Source organism: Aulonocara sp. 'chitande type north' Nkhata Bay, linkage group LG20, assembly GCF_057382095.1.
Source record: "Aulonocara sp. 'chitande type north' Nkhata Bay isolate Kocher_YH1m ecotype deep benthic linkage group LG20, A_spYH_male_GT1.1, whole genome shotgun sequence".
Taxonomy (NCBI): domain Eukaryota; kingdom Metazoa; phylum Chordata; class Actinopteri; order Cichliformes; family Cichlidae; genus Aulonocara; species Aulonocara sp. 'chitande type north' Nkhata Bay.
In genome coordinates this window covers 8,072,436-8,085,640 of record NC_141363.1, presented here as the reverse complement: position 1 = coordinate 8,085,640, position 13,205 = coordinate 8,072,436, and the positions used below count along the sequence as shown (strand labels likewise).

General features: G+C 40.4%; 1 protein-coding gene across 9 annotated transcripts in view; it reads right to left on the bottom strand.

Moving 5' to 3' along the window:
• The window catches only part of cacna1db (calcium channel, voltage-dependent, L type, alpha 1D subunit, b), an 88,831-nt gene that overhangs the window by 13,728 nt on the left and 61,898 nt on the right, over nucleotides 1-13,205 (bottom strand). For 7 of the 9 annotated variants that reach the window (XM_086278668.1, XM_086278669.1, XM_086278671.1 and 4 more), the window contains 12 exons: nucleotides 12,081-12,164; nucleotides 9,179-9,307; nucleotides 8,375-8,440; nucleotides 8,160-8,251; nucleotides 7,912-8,071; nucleotides 7,666-7,793; nucleotides 7,347-7,443; nucleotides 7,059-7,161; nucleotides 6,257-6,358; nucleotides 3,378-3,514; nucleotides 2,703-2,819; nucleotides 1,981-2,411 (listed from right to left, as the gene is read on the bottom strand). In XM_086278668.1, the coding sequence (XP_086134794.1) occupies nucleotides 1,981-2,411; nucleotides 2,703-2,819; nucleotides 3,378-3,514; nucleotides 6,257-6,358; nucleotides 7,059-7,161; nucleotides 7,347-7,443; nucleotides 7,666-7,793; nucleotides 7,912-8,071; nucleotides 8,160-8,251; nucleotides 8,375-8,440; nucleotides 9,179-9,307; nucleotides 12,081-12,164 (1,646 nt within the window). Of the gene's footprint in view, nucleotides 1-1,980; nucleotides 2,412-2,702; nucleotides 2,820-3,377; nucleotides 3,515-6,256; nucleotides 6,359-7,058; nucleotides 7,162-7,346; nucleotides 7,444-7,665; nucleotides 7,794-7,911; nucleotides 8,072-8,159; nucleotides 8,252-8,374; nucleotides 8,441-9,178; nucleotides 9,308-10,058; nucleotides 10,101-12,080; nucleotides 12,165-12,649; nucleotides 12,728-13,205 lie in introns of all 9 variants that reach the window. The other 2 variants (XM_086278674.1, XM_086278675.1) reach the window with 2 other exon arrangements.

Genomic DNA, 13,205 nt, shown 5'->3' with positions numbered 1-13,205 from the left:
ACAGACCTGTAACGTCTTCTGTAAGAAGCTTTTCTGTCCCCCACTCGTTACCTGTATGAATGGCACCTGTTTGAACTCATCATCTGTATAAAAGACACCTGTCCACAGCCTCAAACAGTCAGACTCCAAACTCCGCCATGGCCAAGACCAAAGAGCTTTCGAAGGACACCAGGAAAAGTATTGTAGACCTGCACCAGACTGGGAAGAGTGAATCTACAATAGGCAAGCAGCTTGGTGTGAAAAAATCAACTGTGGGAGCAATCATCAGAAAATGGAAGACATACAAGACCACTGATAATCTCCCTCGATCTGGGGCTCCACGCAAGATCTCATCCCGTGGGGTCAAAATGATCATGAGAACGGTGAGCAAAGATCCCAGAACCACACGGGGGGACCTGGTGAATGACCTGCAGAGAGCTGGGACCAAAGTAACAAAGGTCACCATCAGTAACACACTACAACGGCAGGGAATCAAATCCCGCAGTGCCAGACGTGTTCCGCTGCTGAAGCCAGTGCATGTCCAGGCCCGTCTGAAGTTTGCCAGAGAGCACATGGATGATACAGCAGAGGATTGGGAGAATGTCATGTGGTCAGATGAAACCAAAGTAGAACTTTTTGGTATAAACTCAACTCGTCGTGTTTGGAGGAAGAAGAATACTGAGTTGCATCCCAAGAACACCATACCTACTGTGAAGCATGGGGGTGGAAACATCATGCTATGGGGCTGTTTTTCTGCCAAGGGGACAGGACGACTGATCCGTGTTAAGGACAGAATGAATGGGGCCATGTATCGTGAGATTTTGAGCCAAAACCTCCTTCCATCAGTGAGAACTTTGAAGATGAAACGAGGCTGGGTCTTCCAACATGACAATGATCCAAAACACACCACCCGGGCAACAAAGGAATGGCATTTGAAAGTCCTGGAGTGGCCTAGCCAGTCTCCAGACCTCAACCCCATAGAAAATCTGTGGCGGGAGTTGAAAGTCCGTGTTGCTCGGCGACAGCCCCAAAACATCACTGCTCTCGAGAAGATCTGCATGGAGGAATGGGCCAAAATACCAGCTACTGTGTGTGCAAACCTGGTAAAGACCTATAGTAAACGTTTGACCTCTGTTATTGCCAACAAAGGTTATGTTACAAAGTATTGAGTTGTATTTTTGTTATTGACCAAATACTTATTTTCCACCCTGATTTACGAATAAATTCTTTACAAATCCTACCATGTGGATTCATGGATTTTTTTTTCCACATTCTGTCTCTCACAGTTGAAGTGTACCTCTGGTGCAAATTACTGACCTCTGTCATCATTTTAGGTGGGGGAACTTGCACAATCGGTGGCTGACTAAATACTTTTTTGCCCCACTGTACATTATATCATACAGTGCACTGCCAGACCAAACTTCTGAAATGTCAGCGGAAAAAGTCATTAACATACTTTGTTAGTGTAAGTGTAAACAGTTGTACTGGCAGATTTATTTATTCATGTATTAAATACAAATATTTTAACCATATTGCTTTTTTACTTAGTTGTATGTACGTGCACTACAAATGGGCCTTATGCTCTATCACACATATATGCGCACACAGTGAGGCCATTGTAAGTTCATGGGAGATGTTAAATAGATAGTGGAACTCCTTCTGCTTATCAGGAATGTAAATCTTAAGGTGACAGAAAATAGGGTCATGATTCTCTCTGTAAGTGACAAGGCTTTATGGATGTGCCTGAGGGTATAGCCCTCATCCCCCATGAGATGGGCCAGCATGTAAGAGTTGTGGAAGGTCTTTGTCTGTGTGTGTATATATAAGATGTGAGGGCGGCAGAGATGATCCTTGGCTGGGATGTTTCTCTCCACATTGCAGTGTGTTTATTAAACCCACTTCAAAACGGGTGCTTTATTCTACACAAAGAAAAGGACCATGCAACAAATGTGCATAGCTACTGTGGATTTTAACACTGCACTTATGTGTCCTTCAACCAACCTTGTGGAGTGTGACTTCCAAGGCTTGCCTTGCAGTCCTTTGCTGTAAGTAGTTGTTGATGATGCGTTTCTGGTGGAGGATGGGCGACTCCGTATTAAACACTTCTGCTGCCTCGCAATGGTCATGGAGAGAAGTGAGGGCACATTGGCATTGTTGAGGTTGGCATTGGAAGGTATTGGCGACTGAACACAAGTGGAATTACAGTGAGGGTAATGAAGTTGATTGCACAGGATTGGTGAAGAGTTCAGTTCTGTCTCTCCTTCTCTATCGTTACTGCTGGCTCTCCTGACGATTTGCGGGGGCTCGGTCGAGGCAGCGCTGGAGAAGGGCAGGATCTGTAGTGGCCGCTGTGTGACGGTGGTGGGGTGAGAAGAGCCTTGCTGATCCCCACCTATGTGGTTGACATGGTTCCCAAAAAGGCTGCCATTACGCTGCACGGAGACACCAGAAATGAAGACTAAATATGACTGCTTAATAAATGAAACTAAACTCAGAACATACTCTTTTCTACCAGAGAGAACCAGTGACAGTTTAACAAAATATCCATTCTCAGATTTCCTGGAAAATTCTATGCAATGAAGTGAGTGATTTATTGAGATGTGTTGGAAGCATATCAGTCACAGAGTTAAGTGGCATTAAGAACAAAAACAACAAAGGACATTCGTAGGAATCGCATTAACATACTCCTGTGCACATCAGGGGAATTTCTCTGGAAATCTTACTCTGTAGATTTCCTCCTCTTCCTCTGCATTTTCATCTACTAGTCCTTCCTCCTGGAGGTCACACGATATGGCACGACGGATTTCTGGTCCAATGTCATGCAGTGTACGCAAGCCAGCCTGCAAAAAGGACGTGTGTCAAAGCAAACCTCATTAGTATTGTTGTTAACAAACATTTCGATGTTCTCATGCATGAAAAGAAATCTTCCCGAACAAATGAACAAAACATCTGTTTAAAGATTGTCATCAATCTTTTAGAGTTTTTTCAGATTTGACTGATGTTTGCAAAAGACGGGAAGAAAGGCAAGAGCCACTGCACCCACATCATAATAGACATGCTTTCTCTTCTTTTGTTAACAGACTGTGTGCAAACAGGGTCTGGTTTTTCCAGATTTCCCACATGATTCCCCCACTCCTGATTATGATATGTTGCCAAAGGTCTCATTGGAAAGTTCCACAGAACACCTGACTCAGTGACTTGTAGTAGGTAGTGATTATTGTTTATTCATGTGCCCGTAATGTGATGAGCACAAAGAAAGGCTTTTATTGCAAAAATGAGTCAAAACTGACTGTTTGATAGTGCTCACCTTAATTAATTTGGATGAACTGCTCACTTAGACTCCATAAATTACTCACTGTGCACTGAATTGACTGACTGAAACGTTGCACTTTCCTCACCTGTAGAGCCAAGGTGGTATTCAGCCTCTCCCATGAGCGCCTTCCCACAAGACCTTGCTCCTTGCGCCTCTTGAACTTTCTGAAGTAGTCCTGTATCAGGAAGGTGGCATAGAACTTCCCCACTGTTACCTCGTCATCTGAGTGAGCAGACACACCAAAGCCTCCCAGGTCAACACCAAAACACCTCAACACCGAAAATCAGCTCATATCCATGCACTCAAGATTCAAAATACTCAGCCAGTTACTCCTACTGCTGCTATGTCACCAGCTCAGAGAACATTTAATGTGTCCTCACAACTAAAAAAAATCACAATCATGAAGCACCACTACTGCAGCATGTTGGGAAAAGAGACAACATCTTGGAAATGAAACCAAATATTTTAGCTTTATTCCAAATGCCAAAAGAGTACTGACCGATAATCCCAAAATGCCATAAATCCTCAATGCTTAACCAGGACACTGACCTTTCTGCCTAAGAAGCTCATTTTTTGAGCACATGAAAAATATGTCTTTTCTCAGGCCTATTACTAAGTACTGTCAGATTCATAGTAAACAAAGAAATAAAGATATAAACTCAGAACTGTTAATAATAGCCGAGTATCTGACTGTCTACCTCTGCAAAAGACGTTTGCTCTCAGAAAATCATGTACAGTACAGCAAGATTAATCTTGATGACTGATAACATTTAAGCCTGCAGCTTGCATCTTGCTTCATTTCTAAAATGCACGAAATTATGAAAGACTCTTGCAACATACAAAAAACCACAAATACACAAAAACCTCGCTCAAAAAAGTGAAGCACAATCTTCAAAAATGAAGTTTATATAACAGATTTCTAAAAAAAATAAAAATAAGGACGCAGACGCATGTTTATTATCAATTCAAATAAACCGAAGCATTTATGCCTGCACATATTGTACAGTGACTGCAGACTTAACTAAAATTTAAGCATCTATGATTTCAGAGACAGACAAGCAGAAGTGTTTTATGTGTTAGACCAATGATATGATCTGTAGCAAGAAGCGCATGCAAGAAAACAGCAGAGTAAAAGGTTTATAGAAGCAAGGGTAAGCTCTACAGATCTTCTATCAAGACACAAAACATAAACTTAGTTTAGCCAGAAGGGAAGCGATGACAGTGCACACTATCTGCCATGCAGGGAGGCTTATTGGGCTTGGCTCTAATTCTCTCAGATAAGTCGCTGCTGAAGCAGAACGGGGAGAGATGCTGGACAATAACAAAAAAAGCCAGCTGAATCACTGTGTGCAAGAAACAAGTGGTTTTCTCTCGGTTTGTCACCACCTCTCCATAACCCATTTTAACTGGAGGGGAACTGAGTAAACGTGACAAATGTTGTGGCCAATATTCCCTCCAGGGGTCCAAAGAGAGCGGTGACCTTTATGTGGTTATGATCCATCTTTAGGTATCAGACTCGTTTCTCTACACACACAACACAGCCAGAGTTAAGCTGCACAGGGCTCTGTTCAGAAAGGACCAAAGATATAGAGCCAAAAAAGGTATTTTAAAAATGCTCATCTGTATTTTAAAATCAGAAACTGATGATCTGAGTAAGTCTGGTCATGTCTGTGTGACAGACTGGTGACCCTGCCTCTACCTGGGATAGCTGGGATAGGCTCCAGGCTCCCCACGAGCCTGATTGGATAAGCAGAAAAGAATGACTGGATCATTCGAAATTGCTAATTTCTTGTAGTTTAGTAAATACATAGCCTCACCAATTTCATTTTCAAAAACATGTAACTCCTCGACAGGAAGGATGAAATCTTACTTAACAATTAAGTAAGATTTTTTCCCCCAGAAAAATCGCATTTGGGGATTTTTACGATTCGCGTTTTTAAGGAACTCCTTGCCTTAATTCAAGTATTAGTTTGCTGAAAACGAATGAACTGATTTTACACGTGTGAGCAACATCTCAAAACCAATAATCCCTGACTCTTTTTGTTTTTCTTAAGAACAAAAGCATCCTGGTGTAAAGGGATCATAACTATGTCCACATGTGGATTCCCTTTCTGGACAGAGCCCGATGAAGTAAGTGAGGTATCAGTAGCTTCATGCCACCAGACTAAAACAGAACTGCTCCAAAGAGCTCAGGACGGCAGAAAGAGAAGAAAGGAAGGCCAGTGACTGAAAACAAAGGAAGCTGTAGAACAGAGAGGCTTGGCGAAAAAGAAAAGAGAGCGGTTAGCGAGCTAATGCACACAAAGACATGCAGTACAAGCATAGAAAAGATGGAGCTGCTACGCTAGCACAACAATGTGAAAGCCTCTCACTTAGATTATAAAACTGACTCTCCAACAAACTGACTACTTTATGAGAAGATGCTGTTTGAGTTATCGTTAAACATATGAAACACATCATTGTGGGTAACAGTGACACTTTTCAACTGAAAGGAATAAGGTGAGTTTCTGTGAAATACATAAGCTTAACTTCACAACAAATTAAAAGTTTTGTTGTAGTAAAACAGCTGGTCTTGCAGTTTCAGAAAGGCAAAAACAGGATGATAAAGGCTTCCTGTGGGTTCTTCTTCACCTCCTGTTTTCTGTTTCATAAAGCTTATTCTTATCTGTACTTCACCTTGTCCTTTACACCTACTGATCTACATCACAAGGCGAGGAACCCGTCTTGATTCTTTTGTTGACTTTAAAATTATTTTGGCTTCAGACGTACTTAGCATGCTTAGGCTTCCACTATTATTGTTTGGAAATATAAAAAAAAGATATATATACATATAAGAATCCATCTGTAAAATTATTTTTATCATGTGAGCAAGAGAATGGAACAGACACATGAGAGAGACTGTCACTTGACGAAAGCAACGAAAGCAGTTTTGTCCCTGTGCACTTGTGTACAACGACCACTGACCGCCTGCAGGAGGCACCACTTGGTCCAGTAGCTTCATACTGGTCCTCTTCCAGATCTTCTTGATCACAGCTCTAAGCTCCTCATTGGCTTGCTCCAGGTTCCCTTTGAAAAGTGCAACCAAGGTTAAAATTAAGTAAGAGTACGAAGTCTGCTTTTCACACACAGTCACAACATACGTCAAAACATTTCTTACCATCATGAGTTGTAATTAATGATTATGCTTTACTTTGGTGCTAAGTTACCTTTTTTTAATTAAAGGGCCATGTTGGTTATGCAGTGGACTGCAGGAGGAACTACTACTTAAATATGATCTATAGCGCCCTCTTGTGTTAATTCTGGAAGGAACAACTGAGTTTGGGTGACAAAAATAAAAGTGGTTCAACTCAGAGTGACATACTTTTCAACTGCTCAGTTAAATAGTATGTTTCTGTGTGAAGCTTTAAGTGCGCACTTACTTTATTCATTAAATATTCAACTGAAATGTGTTTTTTCCTTATTTAATGCTGATTTCAATGTAAGACTTGATTCCCAGTGCATTTAAATCTGTCTCCTATTAACTTCACTGTGCTGCAATGGTTTCTCTGGGCTGTAATCTTAAGCTGCTGCACATACAACAGGTCACTGATCCCATTAGCCTCACCTCTTAGTCCTCCTACTTAAAAAGTCAAAATGTCATAACGCTTAAAAGGCAATCAACTGCATACTACACAACATGGCAGACAGCTCTAAAATGCTAAACCAATCTATAAGAAAGCAAACAATAATTCTGCAGATCCAAAAGCGGCTAAAGGTGCACACTCACCTTCAGTCTTAATCTTGAGAGCAGTGCGGACCAAAGCAAACAGGGTGGCATTAAACATTACAGTTCCATCACTGTTCAGGGGCATGTTCATTGCCACCAGACGCTGTAAAAGAATCCAAAACACAGATTAACACTGAGGCGCCTAATGTTAAATTAGTAATGTGAAAACTGCAAGTTTAATGAGTGAAATGTACAAAAGCTGCAACGTATTTTAGGTGATACAGTAAAAGAGTGGCAGTGCAGTGCATTATCTTCATTGCTATTGCATGGAAAGTTGTGGAAACCCACCTTACAGGCCACTCTGTGAGGGCAAAGTTTCCCAAAGCCCAGCGGGGGTTGGATCCTCCTCAGTAGAGTAACTACATCGAGATGCTTTATCCTGCCCCTGACAGCACATTCAGATTAAACGCATCACACCAAGCAAGCAGTCTCCACTACAGCCACAGGTCCTAATAAGTATGTACACTTTAGAGAATTTACAATTATAAAAAATTACTATCATATTTAATGGAGTCGTTTTTAACACTAGTATAGTGTACCATTTAAGAGATAAATAACAAGAGAAAATGCTTCAGACTACTCTTCACAACTGGTTCCAAGTACTAACTTTGCTTCTGGGTCGTATTCTGACCAGATCCTTTTAAACTCGTCCAAGTGGTGCGGCCCGAGAATGGACCAATCACGGGTCAGATAGTCAAAATTATCCATGATGACAGCAACAAACAGGTTTATGATCTGAAAGAAAAAAACATGCAACATTTTTTGTAACAGAAACTGTGCACGGGACAGTGAAAACTCAGGTCTGCGTGTAAAAATTAGTCACTTTGAACACAGTCAGATGGCTGAAGCTTACCAGGAAAGCACAGAGCATGTAGAAGCTGATGAAGTAGATAATGGCAAAGCCACTGCCACAGGTCCTCTCCTCCCCAGGGTTGTAGTCTGACTCTGAATCACACAGCTTGCCTGGCATGCAGGCTAGCATGATCTCCTGCCAGGCCTCGCCTGTAGCACACCTAACAGTGAACGAGGAACAACGTCAACACAGCTGCAGCCGTACATAAAAAATAAAGATACATTTATTATGTACAAATACATACTGACCTGAACAGCATCAAGACAGCTTGGGGAAAAGTTTGAAAGTTGTTGTTGCGGTTGATTTGTGTCCCATCTACCATTGCTATTTTCCCAAACACCTAAAAAAGAGAAGAAATATCCCATTAATGCTTAGATTCTCTCAAAGAAAGACATACATATTGTGCAGGGTGTCTAACAGGTCCCACCGTTTCATGTAACGATACCATTTCCTAACAAATTACCTGCATTCCAATTACAGCGTAGATGAAGAACAGCATGGCTATCAGGAGTGCGACATAGGGAAGAGCCTGAGGGAGGAAAAAAAAGAACTTGGACGCTGTGAAATCTGCAGTTTAACTTGAGCAGTGTCAAGTCATAACTGCTTCTATTTTATGTTGGTATTCTACGCAACAAAACATGCCCCTATCAGTTTTTCGAGTGCGCCTGCTGCAAGCTCATTTCAACATACTTCTACTTCTGGTTGGTTTGGTTTTCATCACAACCCTAAGCAGTGTTAGTTATTTACTGTGGTGGAAAATATATTTCTCCGAGAATTAGCACCATACACCACAGTTTACGTTGCAAATCAAAAGACTGAGAGCACTCTGAAGGAATGTGCAGTGTTATGGTGTTTTGGTAAGACAAAGATCAAGGAATTGGACAAATAAAGAAGAAAAACATCATATACATTTAAGTCAAACATATGAACTTATTTTGGAATTTTTTACTTGATGGGACAAAAGAGATGAGTATATTTATTATATTGATAATACATTATAATAGGTTAATATATGTTTTCAGTTCAGTCTGTCTCCTTAATAAAAAATGGTTAAGTGAGTGGAACAGACTGAGAACTTTATCTCATTAGATAATACAGATACTGGTTTACCTTAGGGGAAATGATTTGTAGTTGGAAAACAAAGGTGATAAATCATAGTATATCCAAATAAATGTTGCTGCATTAACTCAGCATGTTTAAAATGGCAATAATAACATACTGTGATAATATTGTATCATGGGGTCCCTTCTCTCTGCTATAGTCTCACCTGGAAGGACTTGATGAAGGTCCACAGGAGAGTCCTGATTCCCTCACCCCTGCTCAGCAGTTTGACCAATCGCATCACCCTGAACAAGCGGAAGAAGGTGATGGAGATGCGAGCGCTGTCCTCTGTGTTCTGAAGCGGGTGAGGGCAAGAGTTATTATGGGACAAAGAAATAAAAGGAACATTTTCCATTTTCCAGCACACTAATGAAGATATGCAACACTCGTTCATTCATGCAGTCAGTCATACATGCATTCTTTATGAGAGTCATGTATGGGACATATTAGTTACCAAGCAACACCAAATAAATTTAAATGCTTGTGAAAAAGCCTCCCACTTTAGACTTTAGAAACTGTTTACAGTGACGACAATAAACAAGCATGCAGAACAACTTGTGTGTTAAACGCCATGCCATTAACAGACCTGGAGGACTTGCACATACGGGAAATTTAAATGTGCATGTAATTGTGGACAACTACAGAGAGCTTTATCTGCAAATACATAAGAGCTAAGTCAAGAGCAGTTCATTTTAAATAACCTGACTGCTAATGCTACACAGAGCTACACTAGAATGAAGGACAAAAAGGCCAGTTTTAATCCCGCGTGTCATGCCATGCACCAAGACGGGACAAAAAAATCAGCAGATTGAAAACTGGTGCCAAAATGCAACAAACCAGGTGGATTCAAAACGGGACTGTGACAGACACTGAGAGTTCAACACAAACCCTTACAAGTGATTCAATCAGTTCTGGTATTTAAAAAAGATTTTCAGCAGTAACTGAGCAAAAAGTGTAATAACAGAAAGATGCTGATGCTTTTGACTTTTTTTTTGGATGGTCACAGAAGGGTGAGGGTCTTAAATAAAAGAGGAGGGGCTTCTTACCCCTGGCTCCACTATCACCTTGACAACAGGAATGGCTGCCGACTTGAAACCAAAAGCCTAAAGTTAATCCGAGTCATACGAACCAGCACCAAACCATTCATAGGTAAGTGCTGCTGCAAACATCACATATCATCAGTGACCTGTGCTTCATTCAACATCCGAATACATTAAAAGCTCTCAGATGGAACTTTATTTAAAAAAAAAAACCAAAACAACACAAACAACACAGCATCAAAACTTACCAACAAGAACAAGATCAGCAGTGTAAGCCTGTCGCCACATATTCTAAGCAGTAACACCATAAATAAGATTCATGGAAAAAAGAATGCAAATACCTGTTGCTCTACTAAAGAGCAAGCTTTCTGTCGCAGGATTTATTTTGTTTATTACTACCAAGTTCTATATTTCAATTACAGGAGGTGTCTTATTTTAAACAGTCATTCAAAAAAATTCAAACAGACACATCATGACATGGAAAAGGTGGCAAAGAGCGTGAAATCAGTGTTAACATGAGCCACAGAAAAGGACAAAGAGTTGCCTTGGAGTAGCAGTATAACAAATTCATTCACAGATTAAGTACGTATATAATTAAGAAACAAGATCTTAGTAGATCTAATTAGAATTTATAACTTGCTATTTTATCAATTCTTTTTTTTTTAATGCCAATTTAATAAAAGATCCTTTTTCACTCTTTTCATTCAAACCACAGTACGCTGACACAAAAACCAATGTCTCCCTTTTTCTGGATTGACTAAATAATTATCAAATGTGTGTCACTAAATAAAGTGGTGAAACCGTTACATACTGTTCATATTTCATCTGTTTACATGACCGCACACGTGTTTCCCCACACTCACTGAACGGCAACTGAAGTGCTTTTATAATCTTATAAAAGACCCAAAGCCCTCTTTTGAGCTCTTTTAATCTCGGCTACACTCAGTTAGTTTAACCCTTGTATGGTGTTCGGGTCTGTGAGACCCGTGTTCAGTTTTTTTCAAAAGAAAAATTAAACAATTAATTATTTTTTCATGTGTAAATGTGTTGTGTCTTTCCACTCACTCCACTTGATTATAACTGATTTATTTATAACATTTTATATAAAAGAAAAACGAGAAGCACATTAATTCATAAATGTGATCTAACAAAGGTAAAGGGAAAAAATTAACCATGTTTGCTGTTCATATGTCTTGTAATTGGGATGAAGTAAACATCTGTTGAGTAATTTAACATAAAATTGTTTGATAGTGTTAATTTGGAAAGCCAAAACTCTAGCGGGTCCACCAGACCCATGAACACTGGCTGAGTAACAAAAATACGAACACCACACAAGGGTTAAGCTCAGTTAGCTCTGAGTAGATGGATTCTAATTTGTTTATTTTGTGTTTATTCTATCACATTCCAGGCGCTTATGACCTCTGCTCCTTAAGTGCGCCATATATGATCATTCCTACACTGTTTAACTATTTTAAAAGACCAGCAGGTCTCTGCAGCAACCTGGACAAATGTGGTGGGAACACAATTCTCCTGATAGGTCAGTCCCTTCCTTGAACTCTTTCATTACTGTCTCATAAAAAATACATAAAGACACAGGCTTTACAGTTTCAAGATTCCCTAAAATGCCAGTTTTCCTTAAATGATCCACACCGGTGGCTCTAAAGTTCATTTGAATAGATACAGGTCAAATTTGACCCAGAACAGCATTAGTTTGTACTGTACAACAGTATAAAGTTTTAACATATTTTCATTTTTGTTTATTTTTGGTTACTTTTGGAAAAGTCATCAGTCTTCAGATGACCTAAAAACAGATTAAATCTGACCTGAACAGTATGTAAGGGTTAAAAAGCTTGAGTCGATTACATGTTTTTTTAAAGCAGCAGCTTTTCCTGTTATGAAACTGCAAAAAATAATTCCTAATGCCTGAAAAAAAGACAGCTGCGCCCTTGATTTGTAACACTGATGCTACAGCAAGGCACTCCTGCAGCGGAAGACACAGCAAGACATGTGCGATAAATGATTACTTACATTGATCTCAGTGATGGCAATGTCAACCACGCTACCCACAACAATTAAGGCATCAAACGTGTTCCATGCATCAGCAAAATAGTTCTGCAAGCACAGGCAACAAAGACACACAGAAAAGAAGAAAGAGAGACAACAAAGCCAGGAAGAAAAGGAAGAAGTAGTATAAAAAGAAGTGTGAAAGACAGAAAGAAAAGAGCATCAAAAAGTTGTGCTTTGATATAACAGAGCGAGGCTGAAAAGGTTTTCCTGTCGGAGCTTGTGAGAGTGCCAACTTTTATTATTGCTGGCTTAAAGGAATACATGCTGTTTGTTGGCACTTATTGCCCCCGAAAGCTAACAGCAGATTTTCAGGTTATTTAGCAGATATTTGGCCTGTGGTGCTTATCAACCATTGAGCCCGACAAAGATTTAAAAGATCGTTTCAAGTGCAGACACTATTCAACACTAATTTAAGACAGGAAGGTAAGGAAGGAGAAAAGATGTGAAGGATGGAAAAAAGGAGAGTGGCAGTAGCAGTTGGAGAGCAGGAAGAGGGAATGACAGAGTTCTACATACTGACGTCTTTCTACCTGGCTGAGTATGATGTCGACTACACTGCCAATCACCACCAGAGCATCGAAGACGTTCCAGGCGTCCCCGACATAGCCCTGAATATGGCAGCATGCACAGCCAGCAGGAGGAGAGGGGGGAGGCAGGAGAGGAGGGTGATGCAGGAAAGTATAAGAGATTACAGTGAGGGGTACAGGAGGGTGACGATAAGAAATCAGTGGAAGGATGAGATTCGAGCAAAGAGCCCGTGATGGGAGGCAACAGGAACAGGAAGAAAGAGGGCTGGCTTAAAAGTGTCTTCAGGTAAAAACTCAAACACTGATCTTTTTGGGGATAAAATATAAAAAGGACATCTAGAGGAAAACTCTTTCCCTTTTGAATGCCTAAAAGGGGTAACCCTTGTATTGCTTTCCTAAACTGAGCAGTGTCTGTCATATTTGAGGCCTCCTTCCAGAACAAAATGAGTGGGGGTGCTCCAGAAGTTACTGAGGGTGATCTCTGCCTACACAGCTTGGAAAAACCTGGAACCTGATCTAATGGTCCTCAAACTGCATTTATATTAACATATAAACACTG